Raw genomic sequence first — 19,387 nt, forward strand, 5'->3', positions numbered from 1 at the left:
CACAAACAAGATTGTGAACAGAGTTCCCGCGGGGCAGGAAATGCCTGCAGCACTGCAGAGCAAATGTATACCACTGATCGCCGAAACCCTCTTTCGTCTGTACGGCCTGCTGAGGAGGGCTGGTAAAATAAATTAGTTTATTTTACAAGAAAACAACCTAATAGTGGTGAATAAAAGCTATGACAGAAAGTTGATCTGAAATAAAATCATAACAATCTTCCGTGCTTGCAGGAGTCAGTGTTGGGTCTGCTACTTTTGACGTTACATGTTAATGATCTGGATGATTTCAGTTTAGTTTATTGTCACGTTAATCGAGGTACAGTGTAAAGGTTTTGAGGGAATGTGATAGCTTTGTGGCCAAGTTTGCAGGTGATTCGAAGATAGGTGGAGGGGCAGGTAGTGTTGCGGAGGGAGGCTGCAGAAGAACTTGGATGGGTTGGGAGAGTGGGCAAAGAAGTGGCAAACGGAATACAGCATTGCAAAGCGTACAGTCACAAGGCAAAAGACTATTTTCTAAATGGGGAGAGGATTCAGAAATCAGAGGTGCAAAGGGACTTGGAGTGCTGATGCAGGATTCCCAAAAGATTAATTTGCTGGTTGAGTCGGCTGTAAAGAAGGCAAAGAATGCTAGCATTAATTTCAAGGAAACTGGAAGAGCAAGGATGTAATGCTGAGGCTTTTAAGGTGCTGGTACTGCCACATTTGGAATTTTGTGAGCAGTTTTGGATCTCGTTTTCTGAGGAAGGATGTGCTGGCTTTGGAAAGGAGGTTTATGAGAATGATCCCGTGGATGATTGGGTTAATGTATCAGGAACATTTGAAGACTCTGAGCCTATCCTCGCTGGAATTTAGAAGGATGAGAGAGGATTTCATTGGCACCTACTGGATAATGAAAAGCCATGAAAGAGGGATGTGGAAAGGAATCTAGAAACAGATGGCACAGCTTTGGAATAAATGGATCAGGCATGTGCCGTCAGGGTCAGCAAGGTAGGCACTGCCTACCCCGACTAAAATTATGAAACGGTAATTATTAAATATAAATAGTAAAGGCATGGGAGAATTATGCCTATCTAAGAGATCGATCTCTTAGGTAGGCATAATTCTCAGTGCCTTTCAACCGCAGCACTTGCAACACGTGAAGGTCTGTGCAGCCCACGTGCCGTCAGCGGTGCTTCAAGCCATCTATGACAAGCGGGGCTGAAAGCAGCTGAAATTCTGCATTTACTGCACTGCGCAGGCGCAGCAGCCTACTGCGCCTGCGCAGAGCAAGTTTCTTGGCGGGTTTTTCAAATATGCATTGTCATTAATTTAAGAGTATGTTAGGAAACAAAGTGAAGAATGGAGTTTGTGTACCAATAATGTGGTAAATACATTTCTTGGTGCTTTATGTTTTTAAATGCCATATTTCCCAGGGTGGGGGGAGAGCTCCTTTCACAGCGTTTGAAGAGTCTGGCCTGGGGTAAAGTTGCGGGGAAGGCAGGAGCGTTGAGAAGGGGGGGGGGGGGGGTCAGTAACCGACTTGCAACGCTTCGGGCACGGAGCCACCGCATTGTGGCCGCCAGGACCGGACAGCGTCTTCTGCTGGTCCTCGCACACCTCTGGCAGTGCTCTCCGTCTGAAAACCCCTCTCCTGCCGTTAGCCGGCCTCACTCCTGTCAGCCACTTACCGCAAATCCTTAAATTCCGACAGCGCGATCGAGGGACCAATTGAGGTTACTCTGCTGTCGGAATTTAAGGATTTGCGGGAAGCGGCTGACATGAGCAAAGCTGGCAAGCGGCAGGTGAGAGGTGTTCAGTCGGAGAGCGCTGCCAGAGGTGAGCCGGCCGGCAGAAGGCGCTGAAGTGACAGCCGATTCTGCTGTCGGGTCCCGGCAGCCACTCGCAGCCACCCGAGCTGCTTCCCTCCCCGGAAGTGGCAGCCAGTTCTGTTGTCCGTGCCCAGATCGCAGTGGCAGCGGTGAGTGAGTTACTGATATGATCTCCGACCCCATCCTTCTCAACACTCCTGCCCTCCCCGCATCTTTAATCCCCGGCAGACTCTCCACATGCTGTGAAAGGAACTCTACCTCCAATTGGTAGCTTGAATTAGTATTGTCATTCAATAAGATGACAACTGATTCAACTTGTCCCGTTTTTCCCACCATCTCTCCACCCGCCTTCATCTTCCGTCCCCCACCCATTCAGTAATTTAAAAATGAAAGAGATTTAGAAGCCTTGGGCAAATTAAATTATTACTTATTTTAATTTTTTATTTTTACGGAGAGAACAATCTGCACATGCGCGGTTTAAGATTTTAAAAAAAAAGACGAATGACTGCCTGCCTTGAGTAATTACTCACGGCACGTGCCTGAAATGGATGTACCTTCAGAATAGAGAATGTGGAGGAATTTCTTAAGCCAGAGGGTGGTGAACCTCTGGAATTCATGGTCATAGACAGCTGTGGAGGCTAAGTAATTGAGTATTTTTGAAGCATTGATTGATAAGATTCTTGATTAGCAAGGGTGTTATGGGGATGAGATGGAAAAATAGGTCAGCAATGATTGAATGGCAGAGTAGATGCAATTTGATGAAAGGCCTAATTCTGCTCCTATCTTATAATGTCAAATGATCAGCCTCCAGTTTAATCGGGTAGAGCATTTCAAAGATTCATAATTCTGAATAAAATCTAAGCATTTTTATTCCGAAATTATTCCACTGTATCTACACCCACTGCTATCCCCACCAAATAAAGGAATAAGTCCTCTCAGCAAACATCTTGGCAAGCACCCCTCAGAATCCTGAATGTTTCATCAAGGTCATCTTATTTCCATGAGCACTACTCCATATAGGATCAACCTAAACGACCACTCAGAATAACAACTTAATTGCAGATAAACTATTTTCGGATTTGTTGACCTTTTAAATGATTCAAGGATCATTGAGCCCCCCTAATGTTTCAGTAGTTTTCTCGGTGGTCCTATTGCCGACATTTACGGAATGGGCTGCCCAACTGAGTCAGCAAGCTGACCTTCTACCGCTCGTCCATCGAGAGCCTGCTGACAATACTGCATTACAGCATGGTATGGCAGCTGTTCCAATAGCATCATAGAGAATTAGAAGATTTTTGTGCTGATATTTATTAAAAGCAAAAACAAGCGTATCAAGTATATAACCAAGGTACGGCACCAACTCCGTGCAAGCCTCTTCCTCTAGGGTAGCAAAAGCGCTGGAAAGCAAAATATGGTTGCATTATTTGCTTACATTCTTGACTAATTATTTACTTAAAATAATTTGGATATTTTCTAACTATTGCAGCCAGCTATTTTCCCCCCAGTTTACTTATGCTGGGTAAAAATACAAGTTTCACAACAAAATAATAGATGTCCCCCAGTCCTGATGTCCTGATGTGATCTTTCCCAGGTGATTGAGTGAGACAGGAGATAAGGCGGCTGGGGCCTTGATGATGATCTTTGCAGTGGGCAGTGGACCTTACTCCTGTGTCAGTGTGATCAAGGGACCAATTGAGGTTACTCACGCTGACACAAGAGTACGCTCCACTGCACGCTGTCCTGTTATCCATCGCCAGCTGACCCGCACCGCTCTATGATCTTTGCTCTTGAGCTGGTCCCCTCACTATCCGGTCTACACAGACCGGGCAGTGAATGCCATGCCGTGTCACCCAGCGCAGCAAGTGAGGCCATGTCCTGCTCCCGGCGGCAGTTGGAATTTAAGTAACGGCGGCCGCTCGCAGTCACCCGAGCTACTTCCCTCCCCGGCCACAATGCGGTGGCTCCGCAACCAGAGCGCCACGGCAGCAGTGAGTGAGTTGCTGGCATGATCCTCGACCCCCTCCTTCTCAATGCTCCTACCCGTGCTAGACTCCCCACAAGCTATGAAAGGAACTCCCCTCCCCCCCCCCCCCCCCCCCCCCCCCCCCCCCCCCCCCCCCCCCAGCAGCGCTGTCCTTTTGCCAGCCACTTACCACTTTACTGCCAGCAATGAGGGATAGACTATCAAGAACGATGTTGCTGTACTGAGGGATAGCCAAGTCTATCTTTCTTGGCGAACAACCTAACATTCGGCCTCCAAGACACAGGTAAATTTGCGTGTCTTATTTTTGGGTAAAAAAATAGCGTCTTCATTGCTGTGAAATATGGTACATTGTGACAAAGATGAGGAAGGAAACTGGAACACCAGGAGGAAGCCGACACGGTCACAGAGTAAACACGCAAACTAGGTTAATGCTTACTGGAAATTCCAGTAAAACTGCTAATGCTGAACATTTAGGCCTCTGCTGGAATGACAGATTTATGAACTACTGGATATTATTATTCTATTAATACCATAACACACAATTAATTCATTTTTCAAGACACTATACAGTATAATAAATTTTAGTGAACCTGGTAATTTGAAAAGGAATTCAGGAAATAGCGTCATAGTGTGTTAAAGAGTGAGGAGACAGAACTATATGAATTTAAAGACAGTGCATGAATCAAAGTAATGTTCAGAGAAAGTGTTTGAGGTAATGGCCCGAACAAGTCAAATGCTGAACCCTCAGGCTTTCCAAATGATTTGATAACAGAATATTGGAGTTCTACTGTACCCATTTGATGATAAAGAATCTAAAGAGGCTGATAGTTATGTGCGAGAAATATTGCAGGGCGTAGGGAAATGTGACTGATGGGATTGCTCGTTTGGAAGCCAGCACGGACCTGATGGGCAGAATGAGACCACACTTGGGAGTATTGTGCTTAGTTTTGGTCATCACCTATTGGAAAGATGCCAATATGTTGGAAAGAGTGCAGAGAATATTTACAAGAACATAGCCAGGACTTGAGCCATAAGGAGAAGATTGGCAGGAATTTGTTCCTTCGAACATAGGAGGCTGGGGTGATCTTATTGAGGTGTATAAAATCAGAAGGGGAAGAGATAGGGTGAATGCAGATTCTTTTCCCAGAATAGGGGTATCAACATCTCGAGGACATGGGTTTATGGTGAGAGAGAGGCACAATTTAAAAGGAACCCGAGGGGCAACCTTCCCACGGAGGGTGGTGGGTAAATGGAATGAGCTGCCGGAGGAAGCGGTTGATGCAGGGTATAATTGGAACATTAAAAAGTTTGGACACGTACAGGAATGGTTTAAGAGGGATATGGGCCAAACATGGAGAGAAAAAAAAAAGACTAGATGGGCATCTTGGTTGGCCGAAGGACCCATTTCCATGGCCGTTGTCACTGTAAATTTATGCAGAATAAAACAAGCTATACTGTAAAATAACTGATGCACAATTCCAAATAGCTGGATTTCTGCTTAAGTTGTGAAAAGGTTCCCTCACGTTTCTAATGGGTATATTGAAAGAAAAAGTCACACATGTAGTATCATTGCTTTCCATTTGAACATTGCAAGCCTTCCAGAAAGAACATTAGTTGATTAAGTGAATACAAAAGTTAATCCATGGTGTGGATACGAGATCAGTTGAAAATTTGAAGAACTATTAATTGACAATATTTCTATCACGATCTATGTCAGACATCTTACCTAGTTTCCCCGAGTAGTTTACAGAGTGCTGACTTTTAATAGCATGAGGGAGGCTATTTATAACTGTTAAATGGTCACTGGTACCTTCTCAAAAACACCCACATGAAGCTTGACATTGAAAAATACTATTCGCTAACAAACCTGCAAGCAGCCTCTTGCACTCTCTTATTGCTGTCCAAGATGCGTTTCAGCAGTTCCGTCATTAATGGCTTCAAGTAAGTGTCTGGGGGTTGACTTACTACCCAATGTGCATAGCGGCTGAGTGTCCAACATGTAATAGAACGTACAAGAGCTTTCTTGTCAGAGAGGCACTGAATAAGATGAGGGATAAGTTCTGGCAGGTAAGGTATCATTCCTTGCATACAACCTGTAAAACAATTAAAAGGTTTTAACGAAAAACATATCTACCAAGACATCCTTCTGTTCATTTTCACGATCCCCAAATATATATTTTGGCTACTTTGTAAATAGAACTTTTGCAAATAGTAGTGGTCAAAGTAGAGAAGGTGTGCCAATCATGCAGACTTCTTTAAACCAAAGGAAAAATGCAGCAGATGCCGAGATTGAAGATCACAGGAAATACTCAGGTCAGACAGCAACCGTGGAGTTATAAATAATTGGCATTTCAGTCCCTGAGCTAGTGAACGAGGAAATGTTCTAAATAATAAATTAATCAAATCTTGAGGATAATATTCCTTCAGGCAGCATCTGCGAAAAGAAAAAAAGTTGCAGCTTCTGATTAAGATCCTTCATCAGACGGGTGTTATGGCTTTTAAACACAAATCATCAACAATATCTCTTTCCACAGATGCTGCTTGACCTGCTGATGGCTTCCAATGTTTCCCATTTTAATTTCTGATTTTCACCATCTGCAAGCAGTCTCGTTTAATTCTTAGTGAACTTTTGAAACTGGGCAAAAGAACCTTCAAAGTGCTTTTTTCACAATTTTTTCCTATTCATGGAAATAGCACCAGACTAAGGCATAAATAAAATGCATATAAAAACCGAGAGCCTATAATAGTTGAAAATCTACCACTGAACACAAAAGTTATGCAAAAAAAAAAACTTTAAAAAATTCAACAACAAATGATAGACACAAAAAACTGGAGTAACAGGCGGCATCTTTTGGGAGAAGGAATGGGTGACGTTTCGGGTCGAGACCCTTCTTCAGACTCTGAAGAAGGGTCTCGACCAGAAACGTCACCCATTCCTTTCTCACAAGAGATGCCGCCTGCCCCGCTGAGTTACTCCAGCTTTGTGTCTGTCTTCGGTTTAATCCAGCATCTGCAGTTCCTTCTTACACAAGAGAAATTATTACAGTTTATAAGCAGAATCGTTTGAAGTTCATTTAATGTTTCCTGTATTCAATTGACGCACTAACCTTCAGCAATAGCTCCAAGCACCAGAATTCCAGACTCCTTCACCACCCAGTCTTGGTGAAACAGCAGCTCCTTGAGCAGTGGCAAAATATGTGGCAACAATTCATCCCGGAATACATTAGCCAGTACATCCAACGCGGCGGCAGAACATTTTCCTTAAGAATAATAAGTTACATGCAATGTTATTTTAATGTCATGCAGTCATATCATGTTCTTCAAAATTAAGACCTTTAAAGTCAATATTAAATTTATCAGACAAAGAAACAACTTGGTGTTCCTCACTTAGCTCCTACATCATAGGCTTTTATTTAACCAGTTTTATTTTGCAGTTGATGCAACACTTTATCAACTACCTTCTGGAAATCAAAGTATAGCACACTCAGATTGCATTTTATCCACAGCACGTTCCATTCTTATGTTGACCATTATGTTGACCATTAAACTTGAATTTTTCACAGTGCAAGCCTGTAAGTCTTTATTAACAACTTCTAACATTTTTCCTGGGATGCATTAGGCGGCCTGGAATTTTCTGCTCGTCCCTTTCCAGATAAAATTTGCTATTTCCCAATCTTACAAAACTTTTCCCAAATCTGGAGAATTTTGGAAGGTATTATTAGCGGCGATCTGTTGAATCAGCAAGGGCTTTCCAGCTTTTATCAGTTTCACCATTTTGAACCAGAGTGTTATCACACCAAATGTTTAAAGGCTCATTAAGAATTCATTTTTCCCCCCATTCTTCCCAGAATCTTGAATGGGTATTTAAGTTACCCATGTGATGATCTGCAACAGAAGTTCCTGATTTAGCTTCTCAGCATTTCAGTCAAAAACAAAACTAACTTCATATCCAAATACCAGCATGTCACAATTGCCATCCGATATCAGTGGAGTCAAGGGAAATGGGGAGAAGGCGGGCACGGATTATTGATTGGGGACGATCAGCCATGATCGCAATTAATGACGGTGCTGGCTCAAGGGCCGAATGGCCTCCTCCTGCACCTATTTTTTATGTTTCTATAAGCTCAGCAGATGATTTGAACCACATAAATTTCACTCTAAGATATACTGCCTCGAAAGAAACTAACAGTTGCAGTAAAATGACACACTAAAATGACTCTCAATATACCGGCAGCTTTAATCCTCCACCTATGGATTAATCAAAAGTTCATTTACAATTAGCAATTCCATAGCAAATACCTGGTCTTCAGTGCTTTGCATCTCAGCTCATTTCAGGCTTCTGCATATGCTTCACCAAACGCAGTAGTCCACAATGTGCTGGAGTGCAGTTGTTTGTGCATTACGAGAAACATTATTAAAACGAGGGGAGAGCATCAGCGAGCTGAGGTGAGGAAGCAGATACACTACACTGGCGTGAACAATGACCCTATTCATTTAAAAGGGGTCATTGGCTCGGTGGATAAAGGTAAGCGTTCAAGTTATTCAACTATATTATGGTACTTTAAATAGTATTTTTTTTAAAATGGGAAATGCCGTAAAATAAAATTTACAATAATCCTCACTGCAACCAAATATCAAAAAAAATCTTTAAAATCGTGAAACATTTTACTTAAACAAGAATAAAATCATAACTCACGAGGTATACGGAATGGAAAATACATTATTAAATACATTTGCGTTTATACATACTTAAATTCCAATCAGAAATTGTATCGTCATCATCAAGATCATCATCTTCCTCCTCCTCATCACCAATTCCATCTTCATCATGCTGCTGTGCAACAGTTCGGGATCGATGAAAACGAGGCTTAATATCTTGCTCATTGTCCGGAACAGTTTCATCTTCTTCAACATCACCCTGAACAAAAAACATCATTTAATCTCAAGATCATTCCATGGACTCAGAGCTATCCAGCATGGAAATTGCCATTCAGCCCAACACATCCACACCAACCAAGTTGCTCAAGCAAGTGTATCCCACTTGATTGCGTCTAGTCTATATCCACCCCAAATCTTTCCTATCCTTATGCCCGAGTGACTTTTAAATGTCAGACCTTGTACCCACCTCTACCACTTCCTCTGGCAGCTCGTTCCTTATATATACACCATTCTCTGTGAGGAAAAAGTTGCACCTCAAGTCCCCATTAAATCTTTCCCCTTTCATCTTACCCGATTCAAGTTTCAGGGAACATATTTTAGCTGTTAGAACACTAAATCCATTTCATAATTACAATTTACACCAGAGAAATAATATTCACTGCAAAAATTTAACTCACCTTAAGAAGAATAATATCTATTTCTGAATATTTCATCCCATTCACGAGGACAGGTATTAACCTGAAATTATCAAACAATTCTTGATAAAATTTATTTATAGAGTTCAGTAGGATTAAATAATTTCTACAATAATACATTGAAAGAATTCTAGAATACTGTAAACACTGCAAAACGCAGGATAACAGAATTCTGAAATCTGCACAGAAACACATTATTTATCCAAGACTAATGAAGTATCTGCATTGATCTGTTCCCAAACATGCCAAGACAGTTCCTCATGACTGAAGTAATTACTAATATGATTCTGGTACTTTCCTGGTGTTGAGAGTTGGATACATAAGATAACGATCAAACTTCAGACTACAAAAGTACACGGTGCAATATTTATGCCACATTGACACTGAACTGAAAATTTAATGCTAACTGGAGAACAAACGCATTGGACTTTTTCATGTTATAATTGCAAAACAACAATAGGATGTATTGAGCAAAACATAATGCTCCATATCCTCAGGACATAAGAGAAAGCATTCCTAGTGTGCGAGTGGTAAAGTCCTAGAATTTGGTGGGAGCTGACAATAATGTGAAGACAATATGTTATTCACACCCATCATGCATGTTCCACAATGAATTCATCCATTGCTGTACATCCATAATATGGTTAACCATTGGCTATAGCTGGACACACTCGTAATCACTAAGGTAAATTGTCCTGGTGAAGCATTTCATAACATTGCTTCAACCTCACCTCGCTGTATGTTTAGCATTCACCTGTTTTCACTATGATCACAGATTTCCCCCGAGCACCATGCTTTGTTAAATTGAGCTATTTAGCTAACTCCCTTAGTTAAACAATGCTGACAATACGAGAAACTTTATTCCACTCCAAACGCTGCTTGCTACAATGTAAAATCTTTCTCTTAAATTTGTCCAATAAATTGTAGCGTCAAAAATAATGAAGACCCATCCAGGACAAGGGGTCACAGTTTAAGGATAAGGGGGAAATCCTTTAGGACCGAGATGAGAAAAACATTTTTCACGCAGAGAGTTGTGAGTCTCTGGAACTCTCTGCCACAGAAGGTAGTTGAGGCCAGTTCATGGGCTATATTTAAGAGGGAGTTAGATGTGGCCCTTGTGGCAAAAAGGTATGGGGAGAAGGCAGGTACAGGATACCGAGTTGGATGATCAGCCATGATCATATTGAATGGCGGTGCAGGCTCGAAGGGCCGAATGGCCTACTCCTGAACCTATTTTCTATGTTTCTAATTACTAATCACACTCTAAACAATTGCTAACCCTGTGATGTTTTTAAATCCAACATAGTTTCTATTTCAGCAAATTGTCAAAGACTCAACATCCACATATTTGACTGGGAAAAATGTAACACCACTGAACACAAGGCCAGTGACTTTGCAGGCTTGCATTTTGCACCATTACCCTTCCCTTATTAACAATCACATTTTGAAGACTGCTGCACTCAGGAAACCTTGGTATATTACTATCTAGAGGTCACCCTTTGATAACATCAGGCTCCTCACGTGCATACACAGCTGGTTTCAGATTCACCACTATGTATCTGACATCAACCTTTACATGAATAAGTATTCTTCACAATTGTAAATTGGGAAAATTAAAGCCATTCTTTCATTTCCCATGACACTATTCTCAACCCAGTAAATTGAACTAAATATTGCACAATCTTAGTGCTCAACTCAAACATACTCATATCATTAAAACTGGCCATTTTCATATCCACATCATTTAGGGTTGCTCTGATCTTGTGTCATTTCAGCCCATTTTAACTAGACCATTCCACTTCCTCCCTTTTCAATTTCCCCTTGTGATTTTGTATATGGAGTCATTGTACCAAACGATCTGCTCAGTTTTGGGTTTTTTTGCACATGTTGTAAGCAAATTTGAAAATGGCAGTATATCGTATAATTTCTCAATAACCAAAATGTATTTATATTCTCACCTTTCTGTAGCAACAAACAAAAACGGCCAGGATTTTTACTTAGCTTTTAAACTGTGGACTGATGTGGGAAATTTGGTTCTAATGTACAGATTTCATATCTTACCTTCTCATTTCCACCTCTTCCCCCCCCCCCCCCCCCCCCCCCCAAAAATATCTTTAAATGAAACATCAAGGTCCTTGTTTTAGCAGCAATGTTATAAATTGTTCTTTGCACAAATGGACAAAAGCACAAGGTGGTTAAAAAAATTGCACCTCAATAAAAATTAATATGCTTCCATATTAGAAAAGTATGTGTAAAATATTAGTGTAATTAATCTCTGTACTAAAATAATGACACTGTTAATGACAGTTACTCACAATGACATATGTCCAGAAAGTACATCTTTGCAAATGGGCTGTTCAGCCAATGTTAGCCAGAATTCACAAGCTTCCAATGCAACATTTTCATCTTGATCTTGCGTTCTCTGCAACATGTACTGTAGTAAAATAATGCCATTAGTAATGCAGGACATCTTGAGAGAAAAATAATTAAATTTTTCAAAATTTAAGGCATAATGTTGAAAGGAACTGTATACCAATCAAAATATTTGTAAAATGCTGCTTAAAATGCCGCATACATAATTGGGCTACCAAGATCAATAGCTTAGTGTTTATACTATGATTTTTAACAATTTTAATACCATTTTTAACTATCAATAAACAAGTGCAATTGGAGGACATGGTTTGCATAGTTTGAAAAAAATCCAATTCTAATTTATGTAGCAAATTTAAAAGGACAAAAGTGACATTGAAAACTAAAGTACATGCATTTACTGGTCGAAATTTTTTTAACAGATTAGACATTTATATACACAGACATAGTTATTCAGCACCCTTCTGCATCTCAGCCCATGATAGATGCATTATATTTGCCATATTCCAAAATGTTTATCTTCTGTTATAATAAGCAAATAATAATAAACAAGGTTTTCACCTCAACAATGTTGTGCATCTGCGGGAGCAGCCGATCCATTCGGACTTCAAGCAGCATCACAAGTGCACGGCAGACATTTTTCCGTACTTCAGATTCCTCATCTCCAGCCAATCCAAATAGGTTCTAAGAATACAGCATTTAGTATTTAGAACTGCATACAATTTAATACCTTGCATAATTGATTTGAAAAAGCATTACTTCTCTTCCTGTCAGCTTTCATTAGGTGCATTTAAATAGCAAGAGAAGCTGCATTATGGCCAGAATGCAAGTTCCTCAGAAAAGCTCTCAGCGGATGTTCAGTACTACATGTGGTAGCCACAGAAGTTTACTATTGCCACATGCCTTGAGGAAAAGCTGTGTTTTGCATGCAATCCAAACAGATCAGATATACCACAAAGATACAATCAGTTCAAACTCAAGTACAATAGCAAGTAGAAAAGGGAACAGTGCAGAATATCATTTTCAGTAATGCAGTGGATTGTAGCGCATCAGTTCTGTAAACAAAGTCCAATGGGCAGAGATGAATCAAACAGTACCCTAGCTCAGTGATTCCCAACCTGGGGCCATATGGCCCCTTTACCATGGCAAATTTCAGGGGGGCCACAGAAACATTTGGGGATTTAGGGGATTTAGTGGGCCACAGGTTCAATCACTTTTTTCCACGAATAATGTCAGGGGGGGGGGGGGGGGCACAGAAAAATTAAAGCGCCCAAGGGGGCCATGAATTAAAAAAAGGTTGGGAACCACTGCCCTAGCTTATGGAAAGAACGTTCAGAAGCCTGATAACAGAAGTGAATAACTTGTTCTTGAGTCTGGTGGTGCGTGCTTTCAAGCTCCCAGACAGAAGCAGGGAAGGAGGAATGACCAAGGTGGGGGTAAGTCTTTGATCATGATGGCTACATTTCCGAGGTAGCATGATGTACATATGGAGTCAATGGTGGGAGTCTGGTCACTGTGCGATAGACTGGGCTAAATCTACAACACTGGTTGGTCAATCAACACCATCAGACTTTAATAAAAATCACAATATATTTTTCATCAGCACTTATAATTAACACTAATGTAAAATACCAGGAGGAAATCTGCACAACACAAGGAAGCCATAATCAAGGCACAAAGGCTACATTCCCTTGAAAGAAAACACATTCATACTTAAATTTGTATGAAAATTTAAAATAAAGCAAAATTAACAAACTACAATTCAAATTTATACATTTATTGTGAAAGTTTACATTTAGAACTTATTCTGGAATTTTGAAAATAATGGGATTTAGTACAGCAATAAGAAGATTTTGTCATTAAATCCAAATTCTGAGCTTAAATATTATTTAGTAGATATAATCTGCACACTTGACTCCAATTGCCATCATCTTTCAATATTCCATGTATTCTGAAATGTCACTTCCAAGTCACAGCACAGAAACAAGACCTTCAACCCAATGCATTGGGTTTGCCTTTTACTCTCTAAATCTTCATTAAGCCCACATGTCTACATTAAGTCCCAATCGGTCTGAAGAAGGGTCTCGACCCGAAATGTCACCTATTCCTTCTATCCAGAGATGCTGTCTGACCCGCTGAGTGTCTTTCTAATCATTGCCTATTTAAGCGTCAGTCCGCCTCTCCCTACTACATTGCTTTCCAACTCTAAAAGAAGCATCAGGCCGTCTCTTAATATATTTTTGTTTAGAGCTCCACTATACGAGGGCAAGTGGAAATGGTGTTCAATATATACAAATAATACAAGACTTATATTTGGTGTGCTGAGGGGAACACGAGGTATACATTTTGAGCAAACTATTCGTCATCATTATAATATTCTCCTAAAATTGCAAGACATAGACTTCAGTTCAAGACAAGACACATTTCCCTCAGTCTAAAGGTTGTATTATGATTGAAATTGTTTGTAACATTATAGTATTTCTATCTGCAACCTCATCTACATTTACTTTAAGCATTAACTTTTACTTTAAACACTGCATGGTGTTTTGTGAACTGCATTGTCATTGCAACTAATTTTAATAAAAATCTGGCCTGGAATTTAGCTACTCTTCTGATTATAAAAGTATCAATGGCATTTTGTACCAACAATGAGTGTAATCAAAGAAAACTGTGTATTAGAGATGTTAAAATCACATTAGCTTTCAAATACAAAACAGATAAATCATCTGAACTGTCAAAGTCTTCACACTTTTCAACAAAAGCTTTCCCCGAGTAGCCATGATTTAACTCACAATTTAAAATACTAAAAACAATAACAATGAAAAAGGGTCTTCGTGGTAATAGCTATTTCAAAACAAGCACTCACTATTTAAAGATAAAAGTCACAAAATATCATCTCAAAGCAAAGGTAAACATACCTCGATGAAAGAGTCGATATGCAACATCAAAGCTTGAGTTCTACTGATAATGAATTGGTTCACACAGGCAACAGCATGCGACCTGAAAAATATACACAGCATTTCATAATAGAACATTTTCCAAATAAAGTTTACGATTACAAATATCCTGTTGTAAACCAAAATTAGAGAATTCTAAAATTATTTAATAACTTTTTGAAAGAGCTATATTTCCAAATTGAATTACACGTAATCCCAAAAGAGCTTTGACGTTAACCTGTTGTTCATTCGCCACAAGAGAGTTTAAATCAGAAATCAAAGGATAACATGTTAAGATATTGGAGATACTAAATTCATTGTCCACAATAATCAATTTAATGAAAATTGTAAATATCCAAAAATTGTATAGAATTTCTTATTCAACAAGTGAAATGATCTAGTATAGGGAATGTCCTGTGAATATTGTTGGGAATTGTATTTTAAAGCTGTATGAATAAGGAAAATCAATTGAAAAGTTACAAAATCAAACTTTTACCACTAGAGGATGCTCTAATATTTAAATTTGCGGCAACTTGCGGCAGAAATGCCAAATGCCAAAATATACTGATTGTAGTCAATATAAACAAAATTCTGTACAGTAATCTGTACATTCATGCTGGATATTCTAAAACAATAGTATCTCAAGGATTTTTTCGAGAATGAAAAAATATGGACAAAAGCTGCCAATCTGACATTAAAACATACACAGCAAGTTCCTTGTAGAAACACAAAAAACTGTAGATGCTGGGATCTTGAGTTAAACAAAGTGCTGAAGTAATTCAGTGGATCAGGCAGTCTGTGGAAGGAAAAAGGGTGGCATAAGAAGGGTATCAATCCAAAACATCATCGATCCATTCCTTCCACAGATACTGCCTAATCTGTTGCGTTACTTCATCTTTTTGTTTTACTCAAATTCTTTATAGAACTGAATCTGCAACATTTTTGGTAAATCTATAGATTAAACTTTCTTTTTTTTTTTACACACATGAATTTGGAAATTAGCTCTTCCAATGTACTAATGCACAAACTAAATAATTTTACATGTTTGAATTAATTGCAGACACTAAAGTCGAGTACATATTTGTTGTTCCAATCTTACAAGTTTCAGAATGAGACTGGAGGATGCAGGAGGCATTAAAAACATAGCAGACAAAATCAGTAGCATATCATGTGGGAAGTGGAATGAAAGACCACAAACAAATATATAAATAAAGGGAAATTCATGGTCAAGTTCTATATAGGCTTTTCATGTTTGATCAGAAGAACCCATTAAGATCACCAGTGGGGTTTCTTCTCATCCATCCCCCCCCCCTCCCCCCCCCCCCCCCCCCCCCCCCCTCCCCAAGATTGAGACTCGAGAAACATGCACATGGTTGAGACTGTAAAAACCTCCAATTATAACTATATTTTTCTGAAAGATTCCAAAATTTAAGTATTACACAAAAGTATTTTAACTCTAACACAGCTGATGTGACAAGAGTTGTGATGCGTAATCACAAATTTACAAAAGCATTTCTTTAAAAATATCAATAAGATTTTAATTAATCTGTAGGATTAGGTAACTATCCTGAATGAAAAGGTTAGGAGAGGATTCTGATGCAATCGCATTTCAAAGAGTAAGGACTAATTAGAGAGAGTCAGCACACATGAATTTGTTCGCAGCAGGTCATGTCTTAAGGACTTAGTGTTTTTTGAGGAAGTGACAAAGATGATAGCAGAATGTAGGGCTGAGGATGTTATCTACATGGATTCTAGTATGGCATTTGATAAAGTCCCTTATGGTAGGCTGATCCAGAAGATTACAATCACAGGAACCAATGACTTTGTCACGTATTCTGAACTGGCTTGCCAATAGAACACAAAGGTTGTGGTAGAAGGATATTATTCTGGCTGGAGACCGGTGGAGTGCCACAGCGATTTATACTGGGACCTATGTTTTGTGTGATATTTACATGAACTGGACGTAAATGTGGATGGGTTGGTCAGTAATTTTGAAAACGACACTAAAATCAGTGGAGTTGTGAATAGCAAGGAAGGCTGTCAGTAGAATATATAATAGATCAGCTACAGAAATGAGCAGAGATATGGCTGTTAGAGTTTAGTTTGAGTAGGTGCGAGGTGTTACACTTTGGGAGGTTGAATGCAAGGGAAAATTATATAGTTAATGGCAAGACCCTTAACAGCATTGGGGTCCACGTCCATAGCTTTCTGAAAGTGGTAACACCAGAAGTGGTAAAGGCGGCATATTGTATGTGTAGGAAGGAACTGCAGATGCTGGTTTACACTGAAGATAGACACAAAATGCGGGAGTAACTAAGCGGGATAGGCAGCATCTCTGGAGAGAAGGGATGGGGTGATGTTTCAGATCTTCTGCTTGTCATCATGTGTTGGGGTATTGAGTACAAGAGTCAGGAAGTCTTGTGGCAGTTTTCTAGAACTTTGGTTAGGCCACATTTGGTGTATCGTGTGAAGTTCTGGTTGTCCCACTGCAGGAAGGGTGTGGAGACGTTAAAGAGTACAGAAGAGGTTTCCAGAATGCTACCTGAATTTAAAGGGTATTAGCTATCAGGAAGGTTGAACAAACTGAATTGTATTCTCTAGAACATCAGAGATTGTGGGAGACCTGATGGAAATACATTAAATAATGAGAGGCATAGACAGGATAGACAAAACCCTTTCCCCACCCCCCAGGGTGGAAATGCCAAATACCAGAATGAACTGCATTAAAGTGAGAGTAGTGAAATTTACAGAAATGTACAGGGCAAGGTTTTTTTCACCCACACAGAGTGGTGGGTGGCTTAAGGGCTGCTATCTAGCACTATGAAGCACTGTCAGGGATAGGTCAGGGCTGAAGGACCTATATCCCATGCTGTATTGTTCTAGATTTTGATCCTATAAGGCGTAACCGTTTGATAAAGATTAAGCTGTTCACAATCACACCTTTGGTTTCAAGCCAAATGCTTCATTACATTTTTACCCTCGTCTATATTCTTCGTCGGTTGTGTTCCTTGTGCATTCACCTGTATCCCAGTTCTCATTTAACAAATAAGACAGTGTTCTAAAATTAACTCTAAAATTCAGATAAAGAATTTGCCTACAAGTATCCAAAGACGTACAGGTACATAGGTAAATTGGCTTGGTAAATGTAAACATTGGCCCAAGTGTGTGTAGGACAGTGTTAATATGTGGGGATCGCTGGTCAGTGCAGACCTGTTGGGCTGAACAGCCTGATTCCGCGCTGTATCTCTAAACTAAACATGGCCTTACTAAACCACACATTGCACAATTTTTAGAGTTAGAAAAAGCTCATGACATTAAAACCATTCATCCATTAAGTTCATGCCAGCTCCAGATGTATCTCATTAATTCCCCACTTATTTTTATTCAATTTTTTTCTTGTCCACATAACTATTAACAACCCCACCTCCGCCCGATTCTCCCACTGACCACATAACACAATTCATTGGGAAACTGGTGCATCGTTGTGGATGTGGAAGGAAACCAGAGCAGATGGGAAATCCATGTGGCCAAAGGAAGAATGTGGAAACTCCACATTGACAGATTAGCACTGAACCCATGTCGGTGCGGCTGGGAGACAGCTATTCTAACTGCAACTTCATTATGCCACCGTGCACCGTTGAACTTCACAAATACCCAACATTTCCGGAACATAAAATTGATCTTGCCTTATCTTGGAACTGCTGTGTTTAAAAAACTGCAGAAATTTAGGAATCATGACATTGAGAGGTCTGTCCAGGATATCACTGTCTAAAATCTCAGCAGAATCTTCACATATCTTCTGAAGAGCGCCAAAGGCTCCCTGAAAAAGGAAACAATACAACTAGTAAGAAGCACATGTCAATTATGTTATACAATTACCAAAGTCAACTTTCACTGCATTTCTGACATTTTAAGAAAACCATATAAGGGAGAAACGTACTTTATTTAATTCTCAGCAAACTATTTGCAAATAGATAGTTTTAAAATGACCATTTATGCTAATTTGTGTATCTTTACTAATGTTTTATATGGAAGGACTTCAGAACGGATGTGATCATGAATGAGGTATATGGATTCTTTTCCAACACAATCTGTAATCTTATTTCGGAAAATATTCCCCATCCCTATTATTTCTAGGTTCCCAGATACCAGGGGTTTTCTTCCTCATTTCTGAATGCACACACTGTCCAATCCGGCCTTGACATAAACAGTTGCCACTCACTACCTCTATAATTCTGCTCCTTCTCAAATGTTTGCTTCAAGACTGATCAACCGACAATACTATTGACCAGTCTGAAGAAGGGTCTCAACCCGAAACATCGCCCATTCCTTCTCTCCAGAGATGCTGCCTGTCCCGCTGAGTTACTCCAGCATTTTGAGTCTATCTTCGATCTAAACCAGCATCTGCAGTTCTTTCCTACACAATACTTTGAACATATGTGCTATCATTTTGATAAAAAAATTAAAGTAAATAGATGGACTGGAATTTAATCAGATTGAATATATTCTATGTTTTGCTGACAGAAAACCTTTGGGAAGTATTTCACATTGACGGTTAGATACTGATGCTGCGACTATACTGGGATAATTTACCACAAAGCAAATTTTATTCTAGATCACAGGTCTACAACACTAGCCTGGATGCCTTTATTTGCTTTATCCTGCTGCTAACCAGCTTTTTTGTTGACTGTAACAAAACAGTACGGCACAGGAATAGGCCTTTCAGCCCAATGTACAATGCAAAGTTAAACTCATCACCTCTGTCTGCATATGTTCCATTCTCTGCATATCCATGTGTCTATCTAAAAGCTTCTTAAATGCCACTATCATATCTGCCTCCACCACCGCTCTAACAACCTATGCCTCTCACAATCATATTCATTTCAATCAGGTCTCTCCTCAACCTTGCCGAGAAAACAATTGGGTTTGTTCAAC

At 39.8% G+C, this 19,387-nt stretch overlaps 1 protein-coding gene across 1 annotated transcript in view; it reads right to left on the reverse strand.

Moving 5' to 3' along the window:
- tnpo1 (transportin 1) overlaps window positions 1-19,387 on the reverse strand; it is an 83,003-nt gene that overhangs the window by 24,977 nt on the left and 38,639 nt on the right. The window contains exons 5-14 of the mRNA XM_055632165.1: window positions 18,139-18,272; window positions 14,435-14,516; window positions 12,078-12,200; window positions 11,462-11,580; window positions 9,129-9,189; window positions 8,542-8,710; window positions 6,900-7,052; window positions 5,660-5,885; window positions 3,070-3,205; window positions 2,983-3,002 (exon numbers count right to left, since the gene is read on the reverse strand). Coding sequence (XP_055488140.1) covers window positions 2,983-3,002; window positions 3,070-3,205; window positions 5,660-5,885; window positions 6,900-7,052; window positions 8,542-8,710; window positions 9,129-9,189; window positions 11,462-11,580; window positions 12,078-12,200; window positions 14,435-14,516; window positions 18,139-18,272 — 1,223 coding nt within the window. The remainder of the gene's footprint in view (window positions 1-2,982; window positions 3,003-3,069; window positions 3,206-5,659; window positions 5,886-6,899; window positions 7,053-8,541; window positions 8,711-9,128; window positions 9,190-11,461; window positions 11,581-12,077; window positions 12,201-14,434; window positions 14,517-18,138; window positions 18,273-19,387) is intronic.

The sequence above is a fragment of the Leucoraja erinacea genome, chromosome 3 (genome assembly GCF_028641065.1).
Source record: "Leucoraja erinacea ecotype New England chromosome 3, Leri_hhj_1, whole genome shotgun sequence".
Lineage (NCBI taxonomy): Eukaryota > Metazoa > Chordata > Chondrichthyes > Rajiformes > Rajidae > Leucoraja > Leucoraja erinaceus.